The sequence below is a fragment of the Oryzias latipes genome, chromosome 17, assembly GCF_053564925.1.
Source record: "Oryzias latipes strain Hd-rR chromosome 17, Olatipes_Hd-rR_3.1".
NCBI lineage: Eukaryota > Metazoa > Chordata > Actinopteri > Beloniformes > Adrianichthyidae > Oryzias > Oryzias latipes.
Genome location: NC_136253.1, coordinates 14,969,936 through 14,996,492, shown reverse-complemented (window position 1 = coordinate 14,996,492; position 26,557 = coordinate 14,969,936). Strand labels below are relative to the sequence as shown.

General features: G+C 41.4%; 2 protein-coding genes and 1 long non-coding RNA gene across 17 annotated transcripts in view; 1 reads left to right on the top strand and 2 right to left on the bottom strand.

Moving 5' to 3' along the window:
• LOC110013423 (uncharacterized) overlaps nt 1-26,557 on the top strand; it is a 401,209-nt gene that overhangs the window by 20,079 nt on the left and 354,573 nt on the right. The window lies entirely within an intron of this gene.
• LOC105358153 (uncharacterized) overlaps nt 6,763-26,557 on the bottom strand; it is a 150,421-nt gene continuing 130,626 nt past the window's right edge. The window contains exons 7-9 of one of the 5 annotated variants that reach the window (XM_078934583.1): nt 8,887-9,024; nt 8,334-8,415; nt 6,763-6,866 (exon numbers count right to left, since the gene is read on the bottom strand). In XM_078934583.1, coding sequence (XP_078790709.1) covers nt 8,345-8,415; nt 8,887-9,024 — 209 coding nt within the window. In that variant the 3' untranslated portion in view covers nt 6,763-6,866; nt 8,334-8,344. Of the gene's footprint in view, nt 6,867-8,333; nt 8,416-8,886; nt 9,025-12,957; nt 14,519-14,931; nt 16,133-18,147; nt 18,337-26,557 lie in introns of those variants that run through there. The other 4 variants (XM_078934582.1, XM_078934584.1, XM_078934580.1 and 1 more) reach the window with 4 other exon arrangements.
• LOC111949131 (uncharacterized) lies at nt 17,066-17,532 on the bottom strand. Its single transcript, XR_002875181.2, has 2 exons — nt 17,402-17,532; nt 17,066-17,318 (listed from the first exon to the last, which is right to left on the bottom strand). It is a non-coding gene; the product is annotated as an uncharacterized LOC111949131 (long non-coding RNA).

Genomic DNA, 26,557 nt, shown 5'->3' with positions numbered 1-26,557 from the left:
ATACTTCTTGAGCATTTGTTGAATTGAATCGGAACCATCTATTCAGGGTCTAACAAGGATTTTTTTTTACAAGGATTTGATTCCTATTTTAAGTTTTGGATGCTGATCTGAATGGTAGTAGAATCCAGTTCACTGACCTAAAATTGACCCATGACATCTTTAGCCAAAGATTCAACCAGTGTGACTCAGAGATAAATACCTGGTACTGAACAGTGCAGGTGAAATTTTTCAGATTCCTTTTATTTCTTACAAGATAATGAAGTGTAAATTTAAATATGTAAACAAACAAACAAGTAAATAAGAATTGATGGTAAATCCATTAACATTTTACTTTGATAAAGTTCAGTCCATTGTTGTTTTCCCTCATCAAAATAATCCAAGTGGAACATTATTAGAACCTTCTACCGCAATCTATGGTCTAATGTTTTTGCTAAGGTCAAAATGTTTCCACACATCGGACTGGAATGGTGCACTGATCATTTTTTGCTGTCATCACATGTTTGTTGTTCGCTCTGATACACTTGGTCATTTTTAAATTATAGTTAAATAAACCTGTGCCTCAATCTAAATGGTATTTCCGAATGTCTATCATAAAAGATTTATAAATGGTTTTATAAGGGTATAGGGGTACGGCATTGATCCGATTAACAACTGACCTCATATCAGTCTGGTTAGATGTGGGAATCGAAATTGATTTATCGAGTGAGTCTATTAATCATCACTCCCTACTGGCCATTATCTAAATATCAAATAGGAACACTTGAAAAAAAATTTTTTTGTAGTAATCCTTTATTTAATAATAACCATAACAGTAACAAAAGCACATTTAGAAGATCGTTTCCTGCTGCTTCCAGATGATTTTGCTGGTCGAGGACAGTTTGCTGATAGGACCATTAAAGTACTGACGTCATCACCCCGCCTCCCTGAGGAAATGCTGACTGGATTTGAATTATGCAACAGTTTTTGCAGGGTGGATGTGACAACGAAAATGCAAACCCCTCTTTGCATTTTCGTTTTAATTATGACACAGAATACGCGGTTTATTAAGTGGAAAATAAAAAAGAATTTTGGAGGATTGATTTTTAATTTGTTTTTTGATTCATTTGATGCAGTTTTACATTGTGAAAATGAAAAAGCATTTCTGTTAATTCATTTTCATTGTCAAATTAGACATTTCTAATTGAATTTTGCTACACATTTACCTGAGAACTTTTTGAAAAGGAAATGTCAAATACCATTTTCTTTATCATTTTAATTAAGAAAGAGAATGGGCGATGTTAAAGAAGAAAAAGACAAAGTGGTTTGGCAGATTGTTTTTTCTTTAAAATTTTGATTCAACAAATCTAGCTTCATTTTGAAAAAGAAAAATGAGTTCAGGTATTGACTTTTATTTTTAAATATGCTACAAAAATGCTTCCATACAGATCACCCTCTTTCTCATTTGTGTCTAAGCAGTCTTCCAAGTCCACATACGTCCTTTGTTTTACCTTTACCACCTACGCTTTAGTAGCTTCCGTCTGTTGTGTCTGTCCTTTCACACACTAAGATCTTAGCTGAACATTTCCCGGTAACACTGGCTCATGTCAGTCCAGCTCCAACGAAAAAAGAGCTAAGAAAATGGAATAATTATGGCCCGCAGCAGCAGTCACTGACTGCAAGGACCATATTGTTTTCGCAGTTGGAACGACGACTTCGCCGCCTTTCAACGAGAATGTGACCCCCGCAGCATGCTCGAAAAGTCACTAAAACGTGCACACACCTGGGATAAATTGCAAATTAATTTTCCACAAAGTCAACGTCACCCCCCCGAAGACGATGACATCACGGCCAGCGATCCCGTCAAAAAAATGAATGGGCCGAAAATCGCGCATGGGGCCCAAGAAAATGTACTTCAAAATACAGTCGCAAAACCAAAACACACGTGTCGGGTATATCCCAAAGATGTTTTGAAATCATTACGGGGCGGCCACACGACCTACGGCTTGGCGGCCATTTTGTGGCGAACTCTGAGAATTGGCGATTTTCGTGTTTTCCCACGAAAGGGGGAAACGACACTTTTGTTTGAGCGATTTTCACGCAATTGCACACACTTGCTGCCAGCTCCAGTCTACAAACACCACAGAAGTGTCGTTGACCTTTACCTTGAGAAAAAGCCGCCATCTTTAATTTTCTCAAAAAAGCACCTTTAGCACCAGATACAAACGAAAACTCGTCGTTGGAATTTTCATCAATCGTCTCGTAACTTTTCTGGCATCAACGGCCAGCTACTCTGGACAAAATGTTGGAATTAGAAGTTGTAGAATTTGAACGGCGTGCGCGTGGCGAGCTCGCAACCGTTGCCATCCTAACTAGCTCGCACATTTTTCATCGGAATGTCGTGAAGAGGAAATATGCAATTCCCTGGCCCGCGCTGAACAAAACGATGTCAAAACGATGTCACGGGTAGCAAAGTGGCGCACTGTTGTAACTCCCATGCCTTTCATTGGAATACAGTGAAAATTGAATGCATGCATCCATAGCAGGAACTGAACCGTTTAAAAACACTGGATATGGACATATAAGGAATGTGGGCGTGGTTAGCATGACACTACTGTTGCTAAGGACAACAAAAAGTTTACTTTTGCCGATTCGTCTGAAACTAACATCGATCTGTTCATCATCAAAAGGCGACCAAAACACAAAATGGTTGCTATGGAGATAAAATCAACAGAAAAGCCGCCATTTTAAAAAAATGGGGATTATTTTATCAACTTATGACATATAGCTCTCACCAATGGAGGAATGTGTTTTTCTGAGTCAGTTGATGATGCTGATCGCTATGCTAGCACTTTTAGCTATGTTAGCATAACTAGCATAGTTAGCATAATTAGTATTTTAGGTAATGTGTTTTTCTGAGAGAGTTGATGATGCTGATCGCAATGCTAGCACTGTTAGCCACATTAGCATAACTAGCATAGTTGCATAATTAGCATTTTGAACAATGTGTTTTTCTGATAGAGTTGATGATGCTGATCGCAAAGCTAGCACTTTAAGCCACATTAGCATTGTTAGCATATTTAACAATGAGCAGATTGCAGCCTCGACTAGCTTTTAATTTGTGGGCTGTGAGGGCGGTGAGGTTGGCGTTGGTGAGTAGAGTTGGGCGTGGAAGGCGGGTTGCGTCTGCGGGCCATACAACGCCGCTTGCGGCTTTAATTTGATTTATTTCTTATAATTCATATTTCCAGGCGCACAATATGAGGAAAACTCACGATTTGCAATTTTAGAGATCAATATTGCGCTGACGATATAACTTGCGATACATGAACAAAAAGCAACACAACTTAAAACATGATTCACATTTCACTATTGCAGTTTGTTTTAAATAAGAATCAACATAACTTAAATTACACTCCAAATGACCCTCGTCAACATAGGAGGCCAGGACACAAGATTGGGTTCATGATAAACTCTGGGGTTACGTGATCCACGATGTCTCTCCCTTCCCCTCTCCTGAATGAGTCTGTCAATGCGGGCTGCCAGTGATATTAGATCATTGATCCATCTTGGGAGTTCACGTGCTGCCAACTCATCCTTAACGCACTCCGACAGACCCTCATAAATACACCATCTTAGAGAACCGGTCGACGACCGCCAGAATTACCATCATCCCGTCAGATGGTAGGAGCCCTGTGACAAAATCCAGCGAGATGTGAGATCAGGGCCTTCTGGGAACTGGCAATGGCTGTAGCAACCCAGTAGGAGGAGGAGTCGATGTTTTGACCTGAGCACATTCCGGGCAAGCAGAGACAAATTCATTAATTTCCTCTCTTATGTTTGGCCACCAAAAAAGCTGTCTGATAACAGAATAGGTTCTTCTTTGACCGAGATGACAAAACATATGGGAAGAGTGGAACCATTGCATCACTGTAGCTCTGAGATTGTCAGGTACGTATAAACATTCTGTGGGGCAGGCCGATGGGGATTGAGAGCCTAGAGTAGCAGACCCTACCTCCTCTTCTATGTCAGTATTTGTGACCGCTAATCGAGCTGAGGCTGGCAGGATGAATTCCGGAGACGCCTCCCTAGAGGGACCGTTCTCCCATTGGGACAGTGCATCAGCCTTGGTGTTTAGGGAACCTGGTCTATAAAACAGAGAAAAGTTGAACCGGTTAAAAAACAAAGACCAACGGGCTTGGCAAGAATTAACTCTCTTGGCAGTTCATAGGTATTCCAGATTCTTGTGGTCAGTGAATACTACAAAAGGTTTCTCGGACCCATCTAACCAGTGACACCCCTCCTCCAGAGCGTCCTTGATCTCCAGCAGCTCTCTATATCCGACGTCATAGTTTCTTTCAGAACTGGACAGGCGACGAGAAAAGAAAGCACATAGATGATCCCTGTTTCCTGGCTCCGTTGAGAGATGACAGCACCGATCCCAGAGTCAGAAGCATCCACTTCCATGATGAATTTCTTACTGGGATCAGTTGTACACAATATTGGGGCTGAGGTGAAACGGTGCTTCAATTCCTGGAAGGCGGACTCGGCTTCTTGGTTCCAAGAAAAAAAAATCCTTTTTGGAGAGGTCAAGGCATGAAGAGGAGATGCTATTTTGCTGTAATTCTTTATGAAGCGGGGATAGAAATGAGTAAACCCGAGGAACAGTTATAGCTGTTTGCGGTCTCGGCCACTCCAACACAGCCTGTAGCTTCCTCGGGTCCATTCCTTCAGAAAATCCTTCAGAAATGACTAGGCCAAGGATGAAGTGGTGGTATGAAACTCACACTTCTCTGCCTTGACGTACAGTTGGCTCTAGAGTACCCTCAGCAGGACCTTACGCACATGTTGGACATGTTCCACCATAGAAGGTGAGAAAATACGGATGTCGTCTAGATAAACAAAAACAAAGCAGTTGATCATGTCATCCAAAACATCCTTGACGAGGTTCTGAAAAATGACAGTTAAGCCAAAAGGCATGACCTGATATTCGAAATGGCTTGAAGGTGTGTTGAATGCCGTCTTCCACTCATCACCTGCCCTGATCATGACCAGATGGTAGGCATTGCGAAGATCCAATTTTGTGAAAATCCTGGTCCCCTGAAGAAGTTCATACGCAGAAGACATAAGTGCAGAGGATACCGGTTACGTACAGTGATCTCATTAAGCCCCCGGTAATCAATACAGGATCTCAGGCTCCCATCTTTATTCTTTACAAAGACAAATCCCGGCCCCAGCTTGAAAGGAAGAGGGTCTTATTAGTCCGGCAGCTAACGACTCCTTGATGCAAGTCTCCATAGCTTTCCTCTCAGGAGCCAAAAGGGAGTAAATGTTACATGCTATGGTTCGGAAACGTGTGATGTAATCGTCAATAGTCTCTTTACCTTGATGCACCTTTGTGAGTTGATGTGCTGCCTCCCGATGGATTTTCACAGGGTCAAAAATGGCCTAGAGTTCCTCTGAAAACTGTCTGTAAGAAGAACAGATGACAGAATCTCGAGCGCACTCAGCGGTAGCCCATTGAGCTGCTCAACCAGTTAGGAGTGAAATAACATAGGCAACTTTTGATCTTTCCGAAGGGAAGGCAGATTACTGTAGGGAGAAGTTAATCTCACATTGGCAGAGGAAGGTTCGACGTGATGCAGGATTTCTATCGTATTTATCTGGAAGATCAATCTTAATTTCATTAACAGGCTGTACAGTGATAGGAGGAGGAGTTCTTAGGGAGATGGTCATAGCAGAGAGTTTCAGTAATTTCACACAGGCTAGATGTAAGTTCAGGCATCCACACGTCATAATTACGAAAAGCGCCCTCTACCTGAGCCTGGAACTCCTGGGCCATCTTTGGGTCCATCTTGGCTGGAACGTACTGTCACAACCAGGTCTTGAGGACCAACAAAAGATGACAGACCCAGGAGTATGAGATCTTCAGAGTTTATTTAAAGGGGACCAGAGCAGTCAGGATGCTAGGCAGAATCTTGACACCAGGGAGCGTGGAGGCAGACTTGTGGGAGGCCAGGGGCCTCATTTATAAAACTTTGCGCAGGATTTGTGTCAGAAGTGCCGTACGGATGAAACATAGGACGTGCGTACGCACAGAAATATTCAGATTTATAAAACCGTGCGCACGCACATCCTACGGATCTTTCCCTTAATAAATCACAATCAATTCTAAATGTAGTACAGCTTTTGCGGCTTCATGACACGCCCATAGTTGCCCATAAATAGTCCGTGAAACGCCCACAAATTAATATCAATTGATTGTGAAATCATGGCAAACACAGAGAGGAAATCAAAAAACGTAACTTCACTCAATGTGAAGTAGAAGTTATCGTTGGCGAGGTGGAAAAGAGGAGAAAAATGTTTTTTGGAGGCCACAGTGTGGGCATTACTAATGCCAAAAAGGCACGTGGCAGACGCCGTTAATGCTGTAGCCTCACAACCTCGGACCGTGGCCGAAATAAAAAAGAAATGGTCGGACATCAAAGTCGAGGCAAAAAAACATCTAGCACTCCATCGCCAGAGTCTGTCTGCCACGGGTGGGGGACAGGGAACACCGGAGCTAACCCCTCTTGATGAGAGACTGGCGGCAATTATTGGGGAATCCCTATTAAGTGGAGTGGTGACTGAGGCGCAGGGGGACACCGACGCGCCAGATGCACCGGGTGACACAGGTAAGAGAAATAATTAAAATGAATGCATTCATGTCACATGTATGCAGGCTACACAATTACAGATTATTAATATAGAACAATTTTATTTTAGTTGCTGGGTGTTCCAGCGTGGCCAGTGGTTACAATGCTGCAGCTGAGCAGCCGTCTGGACCCAGCGTCTCCACGGCACGCGGCTCTTAACCCTCCAGCAGTGGACGTGTCCTCACCGATGCAGTCCTTGAAATGCAGAGGGAAGTCATTAGTTCAATCAGAGAGGTGGCCAAGGAGTTGGGCGAAATCAAGACTGCCCTGACTGAAATAAACTGCACGATGAGGGAATTCTTGACTAAATAATATTTTCCACTCCTTTTGTTGTTCTTTACAAGCAACGCATCACTTCCAAACGCTGGCGCACAGCAGCAGCATTTGGCTCAAATGCGTGGGGATGGGGTTCAGGGTCGGGGCCAGCAAAGCAATCGGCGCCAGGGGGTATCCAGTAGGTGGGCTAAATAAACTCATCATCCTTTCCCTCCCTTTCACTCATGGTGCAGAAAGAATTAAATATAACAGTACAAATAACACAGTAAAACAGCTAAACAAAACACATTTGGTCAAAAACCCACACTTAAACTCAAATCTGTCCAGACAGGCAAAGTGAATGGTATCCCACAAGTCCTTGCGGTGCTGATCTAACAGCAGCACCAAAGTTACACCAACTTAATTGAATTCATTTGAATGAAAGTAAAATAACTGTCTGAAAACTACATGTTATTTTTAAGCTGACCCAACTTAAAGACATGATTTATCTTAACTGACGCAAATAATTAAGTTATATCAAAGTAAAAAGGTTTATCTTTCCAACATCCATACAAGGTCTTATCCCCCTCTCATGGTGGAAAAAGTATCATCTGAGCTAAATCATCTTCAAATGGACACGTCATGCTGCTTCACAACTTTGATTGATTTTTGATTTATTGATTTGATTTGATTTATTGATTTATTTCAAGCATTGTAGTCGAAGCAATAAAGAATTTAAACATATTTATCAAACTCATTGCAGAAATGATGAAATGCATAGATTAAAAAGACAGAAAACAAAACAAAAACGTCACTTAAATCATATTTGCTTAATTAAATACAGTGATCATTAACTGAGGTATAAGTAGAGTTTGATTTATTGCTTGAAAAAGAGTGGGAAGAAGCAAGTTTATATAATCCCACCCCTACTGAGTTCATTCATCTGATAGTTTTACAGAGTTTTAAATCTGGTTCTGATCAGATAGATTCTCTTCAAGTAACAAAATCCAGTGCCTAGAAATGACTGATGATCTTCAGAAAACATTCATTCATGATTTCAGTAAACAGTAACGATACCGATATGTAATAATAATTCATTATCATTAGAACACATGATAACATTAAACCAGAAATTATTGCTACACATTTCAGATCAAGTAAACAAAATCAATAGCTTATTGATTGTACTTTAAACATTTCAGTAATCATTATTGCACATTAAAATGTAACACTCAGTGGTTGTAATTAAAAGAGCTTTGATTATTTCACCACAATCAAACTGACCTTCAACTAAACCTGCTCCAAACCAGGTTATGTTCATGCTATGGCAACTTGACATACCCTGAAACATACCTCCATTTTTAGAACCGAAAGCGAGGTTATCCGCTTCTTTAGCCTCAAACTTACCATGGTAACTATCAGAACCTGCTTTCTGGAATACCCCCCTGGTGTGATGGAAAGGCTTTCTGGGCAGGCTCACAGACATCTCCTGTTAAATGAAAGCGAAACATTTAAAATACAGTGGTATGAGAAAGTTTGGGCACCCCTGATAATTTTCAAGATTTTTCTTCAGAAATCGTTGCTGGTTCGGATCATCAATTTCAGTTAAATAGAACATATAGCAGAAGAACACAGTGATATTTGAGAAGAGAAGATTATTGGATTTAAAGAAACTGTGCAATGATTACTTAAACAAAAATAGGCAGGTGCGTAAATGTGGGCACCCCTGTTGTCATATTGATTTGAATACCTTTATCAATAATTATTGGAAGACAAAATTTGTTTTATAAGCTAATTGACCCTTGACCTAAATACACATGTGAAGTCAATCATGAGAAGAGGTATTTAAGGTGCCCTAGAGCAAGTTTTTCTCCTCTTTGCATCTCCTCTGAAGAATGTCAACATGGGAACCTCAAAACAGCTGTCAGATCCTTTAGTTCCAGCTCCTCTCCTTCCTCACCAATGCAGACCTCCTCCTCCTCCTCTTTGATCAGTGGAAGCTCTGGTTTGTCTTCATCCAGACTGGAGCTCCTCTCCTGCTTCCAGAGAAGCTGCTCATCATCAGTCTCCTCCTTACAGATGTTTTTCTCTGAGAGGTCTGCCGGAACAAAGATTCAGGAGGAAAAAACATCTGAAACATCAGATAATATGACCTTATTTACGATCAGACATAAAACATGAATGCTAGCTAGCGGGATTTCGATGTCCCACAAGGGTTGAACAGTAAGGACAGGTCTGAGAGGAGAGAGGACACGCCACAGAGGGAACAACAACTCCAACAGTTTCCTGCTCTGCCTGGTGTAACCTTTGTGCTATCCTAGGCACTTTAACATTGGGAGTTGGGTCATCTAGACCCACTAGACAGTGCTCTGAACCTTTTTACTTCAATGATTTGTGATCTTCACTGGTGTCCATGGATTACATGAAATCTTTCCACCTTTATCCACCTTTGTCATGGTAGGGAGAACACGTCAATGTAAGGGTGGGGTCATCTAAGATAGCACAAGGGGTTAAGTTAGACTGCCGTCCAATGTCCACAGCATCCTGCACACAAAGAAAAATGAACAGAAAATTAAAAGAAAGTTAAAATGAAAATATGTATATTAGTCTGGAAGTTGCAGCTGTTTTTTCTAAATGATGCCATAAAATTTAAGTTAGTTTTCCGTAATAATTTTTAACTAAATTATTTGAAATTTTACCCTGGTAGTTGTTTTTACCCTCCAGTTTATTAAAATTCAGTTTTATGTAATGTCACATAAACTATTATAATCTTTCTAAATAGTGATTTATTCATTTTAATATTTTTTTAATGTTGGTGCAAAAGCAACTTTAATTTTTGAACAATTTACAATATGTTTGATAAATTTTACACAAAAAAACCTAACATTATATTTATTTTTCTATAGCTACACAAAAGGTAAACATGTTGAAGTTTTATTAGTTATTCTCTTATCTTAATTAAAACTGATGTCTTTGAAAACTTTAGCGAAAATGTTTTTATTTCTTTTTAGATTATTTAATTGCTTCAATTTAGTTTAATTGTGTCTGTTGGCCACTTCACCTTAATCCTGTTTCTTAAATGTTATGACTTCTTAAATATAACATAAAATAATCCAGACCTTTTGAGAGAAAAGTGTTTCAGTTAGAAAGATGACTTGGACCAAACTCTGGGATGTTGGGCTGTTAATAAACACAAACCTTGAAGGACAACTTAACTGTTTACCTCTGATTTCATCAAGAAGATTTAAAAACTGTTTAATGTGGTTTCAAGACATTCAACTGGGAAGACTCATGTACGCTGAAGAGACTCAGTTTCAGTAAAAAATGGCTGTAATTGTTTATATTTTATTGTTAAATGTTTTTGGTCACAGTTTAATATTTTTCCAATTCTCCTACTTGAAGTGTATCCGCGCTGTTTATATTCATGTGCACCCCAGCCCCTTTGTTATCATCTCATATGTAGCTTGTTTCATGCAGCTTAAAAAAGAAGACATTAGTGTTATCCTGTTGGGAAGCATGTTTCTATGCATCAGCCTTTTACTTCCACCTGTTTCATTCTGTCTCTTAATTAAAATGATAAAGAAAATGGTATTTGACATTTCCTTTTCAAAAGGTTCTCAGGTAAATGTGTAGCAAAAAATTCAATTAGAAATGTCTAATTTGACAATTAAAATGGATTAACAGAAATATTTTTTCATTTTCACAATGTAACTCCATCAAATGACTCAACAATAAAATAAAAAATAAATCCTCCAAATTGCTTTTTTATTTTCCACTTAAAAACCGCGTATTCTGTGTCATAATTAAAATGAAAATGCAAAGAGGGGATTGCATTTTCGTTTTTACATCCACCCTGCGAAAACTGTTGCATAATTCAAATCCAGTCAGCATTTCCAGGAGGGAGGCGGGGCGATTACGTCAGTACTTTAATGGTCCTATCATCTCATTGTCCTCGAACAGCAAAATCCGCGGTAAGCACCAGGAAACGATCGTCAAAAAATGCTTTTATTACTGTTGTGATAATTATTAAGGGCCTGTTCGCTCATAATTTTTTTAATCCGTGCGGCCAGTGAAGAAATCATTGAAGAAAAAAGGTTCAGAGCACTGTCTAGTGGGTCTAGATGACCCAACTCCCGACGTTAAACTGCCTAGGATAGCACTTGTCAATTGAAACTTCCACAGGCAGCATCCACAAAATAATTTGTAAAACATTGAATTTGGCCCCTGTTGTCTCCATCTGCTGGTAAAAGTAGGTCACCACAACAAAACGAAACAATACAAATTTCTGCTTTTTTGGCTTTAATACTTACGGTATATTGTTTTTTGTTTAAAATATTGATTTTAAGTAGACAGTCTTTTTTTTATATAAATGCAAATAATTGGATATTTGGTATTCCAAAGGATTTTCTTCTCTAAAATTTACCATTTTTAAAAAAATGAAGGATTACTAAAAAAATATTTTTATTTCAAGTGTTCCGATTTGACATTTAGATGATGGTCAGTAGGGGGTGATAATTTATCGACTTAATCAATGAATCAATTTCTATTCCCACATCTAACCAGACTGATCTGAGGTCAGTTGTTAATCATTTCAAAGCCGTACCCCGTTACCAGGGGTCAGGAACCTATGGCTCTCGAGCCATATGGCTATTTTGATGGTCACATCTGGCTTGCAGACAAATCTTTAATTATAAAATCTTTTTTTCATTAGACCAGTACTTCTCGGGCGCGATGCGATGCTAGAGGGGCGCGCAGTAGTAGCGGTGCTTGGAGAGAGAGAAAATCTTAGAGCAAAAAAAAATCTGCGCCACCACTATCAGTTTACTTTTATCTGTTATTTCAACAGATAAAACACACTTTAATGACATCACACGACTGTAAAAATCAGGTCTACAAGAAAAAAAGTGTGCAAGTTAAAAAAAAAATTACTTGTTTTTCAGGCCAGTGTTAATTATCCAAAGTTTTTGGTTCCTGGCAGCTAATAGTTGTATTATTTTATCTAGCAGATCACCTACATAGGTTTACTTTATTCATTGTTATATGTTGTTTCTCTTTCAGCTTTTCCCATTCCCTTTCAGCAACGAGTCGCATGGTTTATTTGGCAATGTTTTATGCCGGATGCCCTTCCTGATGCAACCCTCTCAAAGCAACCGGACTTGGGACCGGCACAGAAGCAGAGAAGGAAACAGGGAGCAGCCCGGAGTCGAACCCAGGTTTCACGGACGGAAGGCACCGCAAACCAGCACGAGCTAAACCGGCTCCCACTTTATTCATTGTTATATAAAACCAATAAATGCATTTTGCAAGTAATTTTTTTTTTACTTTTTTGTCACAAAAAAACAAACAAACAGAAAATGTTCCGAACCGAGCCCTATGAAATACTGAACCGAACCGAAATGAGATTTTAGCGTACCGTTACATTCCTAGTATCTACTGCATTGAAATATTTTTAATTTATTTGACAAAAACATGGTGCCATTTTAATATTTTTGCTTTATTCAGAATAGTCTGAATATCCAGGAAAACTATTCTTTTAAATAAAAATATGGGTTCTTGGATGTGTGAACTGTTGCATTCATGGTAAAAAACATGAGTTTGATCAAATATTTTACATAATTTACAACATAAAATCTTTCCAATGGTGCGATTTCATCATGTGTTCTATTATAGGCAGTTAAGGAAGAGAAAGCAAAAACAAATGACACCTTTTACCAGTTTGGGTGTTCATGTAGTCAGCTAACTCTTGTGCTATCTTATGGGGTCCAGATGACCCCACCCTTACATTGACATGTTATTCCTACCATGACACAGGTGGATTAAGGTGAAGAGGATTTGAAGTGTTTTGGTTTACTACATGTGGCGTTTTACAACTGTGTGGGTTTTCATGTGGGCACATAATGAACTACTTCGCGTATAAAATTCTTGACAAACTTTACAAGAATAAAGGCTTTAACCTGTGTGAGTTTTCATGATAGGTCAAATTTCTCAAGGAGACGAAAAACTTACAAATTTCACATGGAGATATGTAAGTTCTTATGTGGGCTTTTAATTTAGTACTTTGAGAAAAGTTTTTTTTCACATACTTTCGCATGTGTGAGTCCTCATGTGGGCCTTTAAGGGACTGCTTTGCATGAAACCCTTCTGACATAGTTTACAAGTAAAAGGTCTTTAACATGTGTGATTTCTCATGTGTAAGGTCAAACTATTTGCATGTATGAAGGTTTTCCTACAAATGTCACAGGAATAAGGCCTCTCACCTGTGTGAATTCTCATGTGAACATTTAAGCAAGAATGTTGAGTAAAACATTTTTTACAGACTTTACAAGAATAAGGCTTTTCACCTGTGTGAGTCCTCATGTGGACCTTTAAGTCTCTACTTTGCATGAAACCCTTTTGACATAGTTTACAAGAATAAGGCCTCTCACCTGTGTGAATTTTCATGTGAACATTTAAGCAAGAATGTTGAGTAAAACATTTTTGACAAACCTTACAAGAATAAGGCCTTTCACCCGTGTGAATTCTCATATGACAAGTCAAATTTCTTAAGGAGACAAAACGTTTCTTACAAATATCACACGAAAAAAGCTTCTCAGCTGTGTGAGTTCTTATGTGGGTTTTTAAGTCACTACCTGTAGTGAAACGTTTTCCACATACTTCACAAGAATAAGGCCTTTCACCTGTGTGAGTTCTCATATGACAGGTCAATCCACCTGAATTGATGAAACCTTTGTTACAAATCCCACAGGAAAAAGGCCTTTCTCCTGTGTGAATTCTCATGTGGATTTTCAAGTCACTACCTCTAGTGAAACTTTTTCCACATACTTCACAAGTGAAAGGCCTCTCACGCGTGTGAGTCCTCATGTGAGCCTTTAAGGGACTGCTTTCCATGAAACCCTTCTGACATAGTTTACAAGTAAAAGGCCTTTCACCAGTGTGAATTCTCATGTGGATTTTCAAGTCACTGCCTTTAGTGTAAATTTTTCCACAAACTTCACAAGTGAAAGGACTTTCACCTGTGTGAGTTCTCATATGATAGGTCAAATTTCTCAAGGAGACGAGAACCTTCTTACAAATTTCACACGAAAAGAGCTTCTCACCTGTGTGAGTTCTCATGTGAACATTTAAGGAAGAATTCTGAGTAAAACTTTTTTCACAAACTTTACAAGAATAAGGCCTTTCAGACGTGTGTATTGAATCACTATGTTGAGGTAAAATGTTTCCACATGTGTCATAGGAATATGACTGACATAAGACAGCTGGACTCTCCTTCACATGAGAATCTGAAGGAGAGTCCAGCTGGACAGTCACAGCATCACTGTTTCTGAACTGGCTGTTTGCTTCCAGAACTGGGTTCTCACTTGGTTCTGGTTTGGAGTCCATGTTTTCCTGATCATCCTCAGTGACCATGAAATCATAATTTTCCTGCTTCAGTTCCAGCTCCTCTCCTTCCTCACCGATGCAGACCTCCTCCCACTCCTCTTTGATCAGTGGAAGCTCTGGTTTCTCTTCATCCAGGCTGGAGCTCCTCTCCCGTTTCCAGAGAAGCTGCTCATCATCAGTCTCCTCCTTACAGATGTTTTTCTCTGAGAGGTCTGCAGGAACAAAGATTCAGGAGGAAAAAAACATCTGAAACATTAGATAATATGACCTTACTTCCTTTCCGACATAAAACATCAAAGTATGCAATTTTATAATCACAGCATTTATTCATATTTTTCCACAGCTTTGTTTCATAACAGCTGCTCTAACATAATTAACACAAACAGTCACATGGAAAAGAAAGAGCAGCTCCTATAAAGAAGAACCAAACTGTTGTTCCATAAAATGTTTCTCATCTAAATGAACTCAAACATTTACACGATAACCTCTTTCATTTATGGACCGTTTTCTTGGCCATTTTGTTCTTTTTTCTTGTAAAAGTCGTTTCTTAAAGATTGTAAATGAAGCTGCTGTGTGTAATCAGTCCATCTCTGTGTAAATAGAGCTAAAAAGCTGAGCTTCAGACCTTTTGCCATGTTGTGCAGGAACAACCAGGCGTGGCTCATTTGCGGAGCGTGATGTGTGTAGGGGTACAGAGGTGCAGAGAAGCTGGTGGAGTCCACCACTCTGTAAATAACTGTCAAGAGTTTGGATCTGATGTGGACAGCTAAAGAAAGCCAGTAAGACTTAAATAGAGGACTGTCAGGATTTTTTTTTAAAACAAAAAAAGTCATACAGCTACATTTTGGAACATTGTCAGAGTTTAACCACAGAAAGTGCAGCTAAGAACTTAACACTGAGAGGACAAACAACAGCAGACTACAGAGGTGGAAAAGGTCAAACAAAAGATGTATGGGGACTTGTGAGACAGTTTGTCTCAACTGAAGGAGGAACAGGTGTATCTGTACCCATCTGCAAGGCAGAGAAATAGAGATGGAAGAATATAAAGCAGGTTACAGTGATCAAAAATATTTAGATATATAGTTGAAAAAAATATAACAAAATTTGGATCATTTACTTTTGATGAAAATCAAAAGTAAATGAATATACATTTAAATGTACTCCTAATCAAAAGAAGACATGTTTGTAGTTATACATACAGTAAATTACATTTTTTTATTTGATTTGATTTGAAATGGTTTATTTCAAGCAACTAAATAAGTACAATACACTAAAACAATACAATCATCAGTTATACATTCATACAATGATGAATCAATCTTAGGATAATTAGACATATTAATAAATATTGCTTGAACAGGAGTGGGAGGAGGCAAACTTATATAATCCCACCCCTATTCTACCGTAACAATTTTATTACATGATTTATCATTATCTGGTTCCTAGCTTTTATCAGACAGAATTAAGAAACCTGAAATATCAATTAAGCACATGTAGCCAAGTGGACAAAAATGTAGGTACAAGGTTATGCCACTAGGTGGCGCTTCTTGCATTTTCAAGGACCAGTTCAACAAGGAAAGAGTGTACTCTGAAGAAGGAAAAATGGTCGGACCCTTATTTGACAGTTATTTTGATCTGCGGATTGAAACCTGACGTGAAGAGCCGTTGACAGACGTCAAGAGGGTTAACAAACATAAAAAGCTAAAAAAAGAAGTGTGTTGAATGTAATTGTTGTAAATAATATTCAGTTTTAATATATTTGATGAAATTAGTAATTTGATTTGTACAACTGTCGCTGCATTTAACGTGTGTTTTATAGCAGTGCTCGACTGAGTTAATGTGGCTGGTGTTCAACTTCGACGTCATCTCTGTTACAGTTCAGGCCAAAGAGCACCTGCTGTAGTTATTCTTGTGTACTCTTTTTCTTAAATTTGATGATTTTCTCTGTTTTTGTTTTGTTTACACTTGTTTTCTTTCGTGATTTTGGAAGATCGGAAAGTAACTGGCTAAAAGAAGCATCTAGATGGCATAATAGATTCACATTTTGTTTTATTTTTTATCTTCCTGATTACCATTTTTTTAAATGTGAAATCCTGAGTTACATTTTTGTTTTGGAATAAAGAACCCAAAGACAGTTTTATGTCCTATGCAGGCTTGAATTCACCAGGCTACACACATGACGAAGATGATTAACTTAAATTATTATGTAAAAAAATAACTTATCAAAATCCACATGGCAAACAAATGCAGATAATTTATCCAAAATATATGCAGATTATGTTACTTATAAAAGTCATGCATATGATTAATATAAATAATACAATAATCAGTAAAATAGACATAACACTGTTTCAAATATTTTCTTAGCAAAATTTGATCAAGTATCAAAAGTTAAAATACGTGCAAAATTATGTTACATCAGTACGGAGCCCGTGTCCTGACATTAAGATATTAAAATATCTTGTTCCCACATATTAATATCTCGTTCGCACGAAATACTATTCCGTTCCCACAAGATACTATTGCGTTCCCTCATAATACTATTCCGTTCCCTCGAAATGATTAACTCGTGCGAACACAATAATTATTTCGTTCGAAAGCAATAATTAATCCGTTCGAAGGCAATAATTATTCACGTCATAAATCATTCACCCGGATATGCTCTCTGTACGCCGGCAAAAGCTGCTTTCTGTCATGGCTACAGAACACTTGTCGACCCAGACGCTGGAACCCGGAAGAAACACAGAGGAGGACGAGCGTGGCAGGTAAGAGGTTTTAATAGAGAACAGACAGAAAGCCGTGGGCAGGATCTAGGGTTCCCAGAGAGTGAAGATCGAACTCGAGTGGCGTCACTGTTGGATCTTTCTGCAGACAGTCGGAAGGAGTTGACGTCGGAGGGGGTCCGAGAGATGGCAGAAGACGGCAGAGGCTCGAGGTGGGACCAGCGGGAGCGAACGGAGGGAAGGTTCCAGACAGAAGTTGATGCAGGCGACCACTTGTGACAAAGGATTCCTGGAGATGAGCAGAGACAGAAATTAGCCAAGGGCTTAACGAGACAGAACACCATGAACGAGACGAGAGGGCCAACTATGCACCATCAGGGGCAACGGACTGGCGAAGACTGGTGATCCAGAGGCTCCTTATGAAGGCAGAAGAGGTGATGAAGTAAGTGGCAGCAGCTGGGATGGAGAAGCAGCCAAGTGGAGGGGAGAGGGGGAGGAGTCTGACAGCGGCACCATATCACTTTCAGCGGTAACTTCCGTGTCTCTGTGACCCACATTCGTTCAAAAAAGGAACATGAAAAACAAAAATGATCACTTTATTACTGTCTCAATGAATATAAGAAAAATATCAAAAGATTTATGATAACTAGGCTGCTTTGTCATACGATAGCTCCTGCTAGGCTACTACTAGCTCCGCCGCAGAGCTCTCTGATGTATGCCGGCATTTGGGCAACTGGCTGGTCGGTTAACAGACAGACAGCTGATATTGTAGTTTAGGGTCCAATAGGAATAATAATATTCAGGACTTGTCTTTTATTAACTTTAGCAGTCAGTCGCTTAACATTCGAAGGCTATTAGGCTACATGCTAACTGACTAGCCGATCATTTATCCTGTTATTAATTTACGTCATAGATTTACAGCAGATACCTTCACATTTTTTGTCTGTGTGTGTCTCATTACATTGCATTGAAGATACGGATGTCACGGTGGGGGGGGGGCTCGAGAGCCGGTAGGACCCAAATGCAGAGACGGGAGGCCAACGGGTTAAGGACTAAAGGGTTTAATAAAAACAAAAGGCGCTGCAGAGCAGGAATACTAAAACAAAACAAAAACTCACTGTGGCTTGGCGAGGGACATGGAACGAGGACGCTAAGACATGAAGACGTGAACACCATGACAAAAGCTAATGGACCAGCCCAAGAGGAAGGGAGAGACGAGACTTAAATACAGGCAGGGGAGACAAGAACCTGATCAGGACAGATTGGGACAAAGGAAGTAAAACTCAAAAAACATGACAAGACAGGAAACCTTTCAAAATAAAACAGGAAACAGAACCAAACAAGACAGAACAAGAACTAAAGCAAAAACCAAGACACAACAAACTCAAACCATGACAACGGAAGATGTTTAGAGAACAGATTTATTTATTTTAAAAAGCACAAAAGCATCCATCGTATTCACGTTCATTCACATGATCTGGTATGCCCTCAGTCATCTTGCTGCAAAAGCCGCTTCCTGCCGCTACTTCCGTGTCTCTGTGAGCATTCAATAGGGGTATAAATAAAAGCAAGAATGGTCGATCTGTTATTTTCTCGATGAAAATCTGAAAAACATCATATTAAGCTGGCTGCTTCGCCTCATGCACTTACCTTTAGCACGTAGCATAACAACAATAGCATTACGTCACGTTTCCCAACATCCTTTGCGGCCAATCATTGGCCAATCACTGTGTCCCTGTAACCAAGGTGTAACAACAAGACCAATGATTGGGCGCAAAGCATGACGTGAATGCGATGGATGCTTTTGTGCTTTTTTGCGTTCGAACTAAATAATTATTGCGTTCGCACGAGTTAATCATTTCGAGGGAACGGAATAGTATTTTGAGGGAACGCAATACTATCTTGTGGGAACTCAACGGTATCTTGTGGGAACGGAATAGTATTTCGTGCGAACGAGATATTAATCTGAGGGAACAAGATATTAATCTGTGGGAACAAGATATTTTAATATCTTAATGTCAGGACACGGGCCCCGTACATCAGGAAAAATCATGAATCAATTTATAAATTTTTGGAACAAGTGAAGTAATATTATAAATCAACCAATTTAACCATTTTCAATCATTGATGTAATAATTTATTTTTATTATTTATTTTTATAATAAGGTAAGCTGTGAAGTAAAATAAAAACAGGTTCCATAATCTGTCGAATGACCAAGGCTGGTATTTCTTCTTCTGCTGATTAACAGAAAAAAAAAAGGTTTTTGGAATGCATAACTATGGGGGAAATGTTTTTTGGCAGATTTTTGAAGTGTTTGCAAAGATCTTGCAAACACTACATTGAATCTATTACATGTGAAGTTTGTCAAAAAGAGTTTATGTATTCACAAAAGAGGGGAGGAAGTGAATACATATAATCTCACCTCTATTATTCCTGACATAACTATTTTATTTTTACATTGTTTTTCTCCACGTCATTTATCAAATCCAAAAAGTCCAACTCCAATCACGTCTATCTATTGTAAAAGTGTTCCCAGTAGTCATTTAATTATGATTATGCCATTTTTAGGGGGAAAATAAATTAAAAAATAACCTTTATTGTTTTTTAGGACATAGTTTCTGGGTGGGGACTAAGCCATTGTTCATTTCACATGATCCCTTTGTTTCCCATTGGCTTACAGCCCTTCAAAACCCCAACGTAGGCCTGCACAATATACCGCAAATTTATCGTTATCGCAATATCCAGCTCTGCAATATGCATATCGCAAAAGACGGTGAATATCGCAATAAATCGTAAACCCAAAATGTGTTAAACAATCTTATGGCAGCTTGAAGCATTTAACGCATCACATAAATCCCTTTATGCTTTGACCAATCAGATGGACGCCTTCCCATTGTTTACCAATCAGATGGAGACCTATTATGTTAGATAATTGTCACCTAGTATAATTTTTAAACTGTTGCAATGAAATGGGAATGATGTTTTTGGTTATTGTTCTATTTGTTTATATACCGCAAATTATATCGTTATCGCAATATTAATCTCTAATATCGCATATCGCAAGTTTTCCTCATATCGTGCAGCCCTACCCCAACGTAATATTAATGGTTCAACAAAAATGGAGAGCCATATCGAAGCTATCCAGACATACAGTTTTGATCCAGATTCTAGGGAAGCATTTCTGTTACAGAATTCAAAAGAAAAGTCAAAACCAGAAATGCTTTTTCATTTTCAAAATGAAGCTGCATTTTTGACTCAAAATTAAAATGAAAAAGCAATCCACCAAAATGCTTTTCATGTTCTTCTTCAACACTGCTTATTCTTGTCATGATTCTTCAGGCTAAGCGAACCCAGATGCTGAAACCCAGAGTAAGACAGGTAAGTGGCAGATGAGTAATAGTTTATTGATTCTCCGTGTGAGGCTGAGGTTTGGTCCCGGCGAGGTCCGAATGTGAAGATGGCTTGTGTTGTGGCGTGGCTGGAGGTGTTAACGCGGTCAGCGTACGGCGAAGAGTCTTCCGGTTCACTGGAACGGCTTAACTGATGACCCACACTGGTGTCACTCGTAACGTGGTTTCCTGAGGCAGGAGAATAGGAATTAGGTTGGGTACGTGAGCAAAACAAGATAGAGCATAGCAAGACCAGGCGAGTCACCGTAAGGGTTAACGATCTGGCGTCGGCTTGAGGCGCTGGAGCTCCTTAAGAGCAGAAGTGATGATGAGGAGAGTGACAGCAGCTGGAGGCAATCAGGAGAAGAGTGAAACAGTGCTGGAGGGGGAGGAGTCTGCCAGAGGCACCATGACAGTACCCCCCCCTCAACGACCGCCTCCAGGCGGGCCAGGGCGCCGATCCGGGTGGGCACGATAGAAATCCCTGATGAGGGAAGGGTCCAGGATAAGGGAGCGAGAGACCCAGGAACGTTCCTCCGGACCGTAACCCTCCCAATCCACCAGGAATTGGTGGCCACGACCCCGGCGACGGACGTCCAGGATGCGGCTGACGGTGTAGGCAGGAGCATTGTCAATGAGCCGGGCGGGTGGAGGGGATGCGGAAGGGGGGCAAAGCGCGCTGTCCTGAACAGGTTTGATCTGGGAAATATGGAAGGACGGGTGGATCTTGAGAGCAGCGGGCAGCCGGAGGCGGACACAGGAGGGATTGATGACCTTCTCAATAGTGTAAGGACCGATGTAACGGGGAGCAAGCTTACGTGACGTGGCGTGGATGGGTATGTTACGTGAGGACAACCAAACCCGTTGACCAGGCAGGTATGTGGGCCCCACCACCCTGTGGCGGTTAGCAGAACGGCAGTTGCTCTCCTTGGTGCGGAGGAGAGCAGCCCTGGTTTGGTGCCAGATGTCTTGGCACCGCCGAAGATGGTCCTGAACCGAGGGCACTGCCAAGTCCAGCTCCTGCGAGGGAAACAGTGGCGGTGGGTACCCGAGGGCGGCCTCAAACGGGGACAATCCTGTGGCAGAGGACGGGTGAGAGTTATGTGCGTATTCGGCCCATACCAGATATTTCGACCAGTCCATGGAATTCTGAGCGGCCAGACAGCGAAGGGAGGTTTCCAGCTCCTGATTAGCTCTCTCAGCCTGCCCATTTGATTGGGGATGGTATCCGGAGGTGAGGCTAACAGAGGCGCCCAGCGCCGAGCAGAACGCTTTCCATACTTGTGAAACGAACTGGGGACCCCGATCAGAGACGATATCAGTGGGGATGCCATGGTGTCGGAAAACTTGCTGGACCAGAATTTCAGCTGTCTCTGTGGCTGTGGGCAACTGAGGAAGTGGAATAAAGTGAACAAACTTGGAGAAACGGTCAATGACAGTGAAGATTACTGAGTTGCCTTGGGAGGGGGGAAGACCGGTAACAAAATCCACAGCTATGTGTGACCATGGTCGACTGGGAGTAGGCAATGGGTGCAGTAGTCCAGATGGTGGATTATTAGAGGATTTGGAGCGTGCACACGTGGGACAGGCGGCAACGTACCCCCTGACATCCTTACCCATAGAAGGCCAGAAAAACCGTCTGCGGAGGAGGTTGAGGGTTCTGGCGACACCCCCATGGCAGGCGATGCGGGACGAGTGAGCCCAGGTAATTGTGTCCGATCTGAGGGATTGAGGAACATAGAGCGTACCATTAGGAGGATTGGGGTGGTCCGGTTCCTCACCTTGGGCCTGAAGAACTTTGGTTTCAATGTCCCAAGTGAGACTTCCAATGATGTAGGATTGCGGGATGATGTTGGCGGGAGTGCTGTCCAGTTCATCCGAGGAGCAATATTTCCGGGAGAGGGCATCCGGCTTGACATTACGACTGCCTGGTCTGTAGGTGATAGAGAAATTGAAGCGATCAAAAAACAGGCACCAGCGGGCTTGGCGGGAGTTTAGTCTTTTTGCCGAGCGTAAGTACGAGAGGTTTTTGTGGTCCGTCCATACGATGAATGGTTGGACCGCTCCCTCCAGCCAATGACGCCACTCCTCTAAAGCCAGTTTAATTGCGAGAAGTTCCCGATTCCCAACATCATAGTTCCGCTCCGCGGGGGAGAGTTTCTTAGAGAAGAAGGCACAAGGTTTTAATTTGCCGGACTTCTCTTCTCGTTGGGATAGAACAGCTCCTACCCCAGAGTCAGAAGCGTCTACCTCGACGATGAATTGTCTGGTAGGATCGGGTTGGATAAGGATGGGGGCTGAAACGAAGAGTCCTTTAAGAGTGTCGAAAGCCTTTTGGGCTGCTTGGTTCCACTGGAAAGGTCTGCTGGTGGATGTGAGTTGTGTGAGGGGCGCGGCGATAGCACTGTAGTTCCTGATGAATCGTCGGTAGAAGTTAGCAAACCCGAGAAACTGCTGCAACTTTTTACGAGATGTAGGGGGATCCCACTGGGAGACAGCTTCAATTTTGGCAGGATCAGGCCGGATACTGCCTGCCTCAAAAATGTAACCCAGGAATGGGATGACGGAGGAGTGAAACTGACATTTCTCTGCCTTCACAAATAGGTAATTTTCAGACAACCTCTGGAGCACGAGCCGAACCTGATTCATGTGTTGAGTGGGATCTTTGGAGTAAATTAGAATATCATCGAGATATACAAAGACAAATCTATTTATGAAATCTCTGAGAACGTCGTTCACCAACCGCTGAAAAACTGCAGGAGCATTGGTCAGGCCGAAGGGCATGCCCAAATACTCGTAATGCCCTAAGGGTGTGTTAAAGGCAGTTTTCCATTCATCTCCCTCCTTGACCCGAACGAGGTGGTAGGCATTACGGAGGTCAAGTTTGGAAAATATACGAGCTTCCTGTATGGAATCAAAGACTGAGCTAATAAGAGGGAGAGAATATTTGTCCTTAATAGTGATTTGGTTCAGCTCGCGGTAGTCAATACAAGGCCTGAGGGTCTTGTCCTTCTTCTCTACGAAGAAGAACCCTGCACCAACGGGAGATGACGATGGACGGATGTGTCCCAAGGAAAGTGCCTCATGGATGTACTTCTCCATAGCTGCTTTCTCAGGACCAGAAAGATTAAATAATCTCCCCTTGGGAAGAGTGGCTCCATCTAGCAAATTTATGGCGCAATCGTATGGTCTGTGGGGTGGTAGAGAACTGGCTTTGGATTTACTGAACACGGCTCTTAAGTCATGATAACAGTCAGGTACGTTAGAGAGATCAATCTCCTCTGGACTAGGAGGAGAGGGGGCTGAAATAGAAGGAACAGCAGACCGAAGACAGTTAGCTAGACAAAACTCACTCCAATTAGAGATGCGGTGATGAACCCAATCACACTGTGGATTATGACGTTGAAGCCACGAGTAACCTAGCACGACGGGATTCTGAGGGGTGTGGGTGACGAAAAACTGGGTAAACTCCCTATGATTTCCAGAGGTGATAAGCAGTACAGGCTTAGTGTGGTGAGTAATTAAGGAGAGATGTTGTCCTCCTAAGCCGGCTGCTTTAATAGGGGTTTCGAGTCTTTCAGTGGGTAACGAGAGACGTGAAACCAAACTATGGTCGATTAGGCTGTGTTCAGCCCCAGAATCAATTAAAGCATGAAGGTCGGTGATCTTAGACGAATGGCAGAGCTTGACAGGAACAAAAAGAAAGTCTTTATGTGTAGTAATGGATACACCCCCCCGCGGCCTGTCTTCTAGCGGGGGGTTCTGGAGTTTAAACGAACAGTGCACTGGTTTACTTGGTGTCCCTGCTGTCCGCAGTAGAAACAGGCCCCCTCATCTCGCCGTCTTTGTCGTTCTTCTGCAGACAGCTTAGAATGGCCGATTTGCATGGGCTCTTCAGAAGCACTAAGAAGTGTGGCAGATGGGGGGGTTAGCGGAGAGTGGTGAGTCATACCTGGGCTTTTACGAGGTTGAGTGGGCCTTTCATGTTGTCTTTCTCGTAAACGGGTGTCAGAACGGAGAGCCGCGGTGACGAGCTCCTCGAAAGAGTGAGTTTCGGGCTGCGTACATAGGTGATCTTTGATGGATTCATTCAACGATTGGTAGAAAACTCCCCGTAACGCTGGATCTGACCATCCTGCTTCTACAGCCAGGATCCTGAAATCGATAACATGGTCACTAACCGATCGATTTCGCTGCTTAAGGGCTAAAAGCCTGCGGGTAGCCTCCTCTTGTTTTTTAGGTTGATCGAATACCAGTCGGAACTCCCTGATGAAATGGTCGAAAGATAGGTGGGTGATAGGATTTACAGCCAGGAATGCTTGAGCCCATTGTAGAGCTTTATTGCGTAGGGAGTTTATAATTAATGTAATTTTACTATGATCTGACTGATAGTACCCCGGGGCTTGCTGGAACAGTAGGTGGCACTGTAGGAGGAAACCGCCGCATGCTTCGACATTACCCAGGAACGGCTCAGGTTGTAGGCGGAAGTTTTCCGGGGTCATAGCGGAAGCGGAAGTGGAAGCGTTGCTGGCAGGCGGGAGCGTAGCTGTGGGTGAAGGTGTAGACATTTGACCAGTTAGATCCGTTAAAGTTTGTGTCAAACCGTCTAGACGTCGAAACAGCTCTTGTTGGGCGGATGCAATTTGGGACAACGCGTCGGCTTGACGACCCAGAGCGATGCCTTGCAGATTCACGGCGACACGGAGTCCTTCTGGGTCAGCTGGGTCCGGAGTCTGGCCAGATCGTTCTGTCATGATTCTTCAGGCTAAGCGAACCCAGATGCTGAAACCCAGAGTAAGACAGGTAAGTGGCAGATGAGTAATAGTTTATTGATTCTCCGTGTGAGGCTGAGGTTTGGTCCCGGCGAGGTCCGAATGTGAAGATGGCTTGTGTTGTGGCGTGGCTGGAGGTGTTAACGCGGTCAGCGTACGGCGAAGAGTCTTCCGGTTCACTGGAACGGCTTAACTGATGACCCACACTGGTGTCACTCGTAACGTGGTTTCCTGAGGCAGGAGAATAGGAATTAGGTTGGGTACGTGAGCAAAACAAGATAGAGCATAGCAAGACCAGGCGAGTCACCGTAAGGGTTAACGATCTGGCGTCGGCTTGAGGCGCTGGAGCTCCTTAAGAGCAGAAGTGATGATGAGGAGAGTGACAGCAGCTGGAGGCAATCAGGAGAAGAGTGAAACAGTGCTGGAGGGGGAGGAGTCTGCCAGAGGCACCATGACAATTCTGTCACTTAAATAAAATGAAAATGGTATTTGACATTTCATTTTCACAAAGTTCTCTAGTAAATGTCTAGCAAAATTCATTTAGAAATGTCTAATTTGAAAATTAAAATTGATTCACAGAAATGCTTTTTAATTTTCAAAATGTAACTGCATCAAATGACATAAAATTAAAATGAAAAGCAATACTTCAAAATGCTTTTTCATTATATACTTAAACCCAAATCTGGCAACCCATTTCATAGAATTTCCGTACCAACGTGCGCTCTGAATGTTGTGCAAAAGAAAGTTGCCTGCACTTTTGTGACACCCCCCCCCCCCCTTTAACACACTTGAACCAATTTGGCAACCCAAAAAAGGACGTTACGCCCCTCTTAGCAACGATTGGTCAACATCATTGCATCTGATCCTGGCACACTGTACAGTTACGAGCGCATTGTATTTCAATAAAGTTGGGAAAAAGAAAAAAACGAGCACATTTTGTCACACTGATCAAAGCGACAACAAGAGAACTTCATGCCAAAGATACTTTATCCATCATTAGGAGCTGAAAAAAGATGAAGAACTTCAACATCAATCACAAGATAAGTTTGGATGATGTTGGGGCCGTCTTTTTTACATTATCCAGTATTTCTATGCAGCTGCGCAATTTACGTAAATACTAATCGATCTGAGGTAAAGATTGTACATAAAACGACCCCGTTTGTCGTAATTTCCAATGGAAAACTCGAAAATAATTCTGATACCCAAGTTTCTAAGATGAGGTCGGACATGGCCTTCTAAACTGCTGAGAGCAGAGAAAAGTAAATAATGATAATGGTATGATGGCTGATAGATGTTTAAATAACTCACGTTATCGTATTGGTTAATTGTTTTGCTAACACATATTTAGTGCATTCTGCATTTTCCG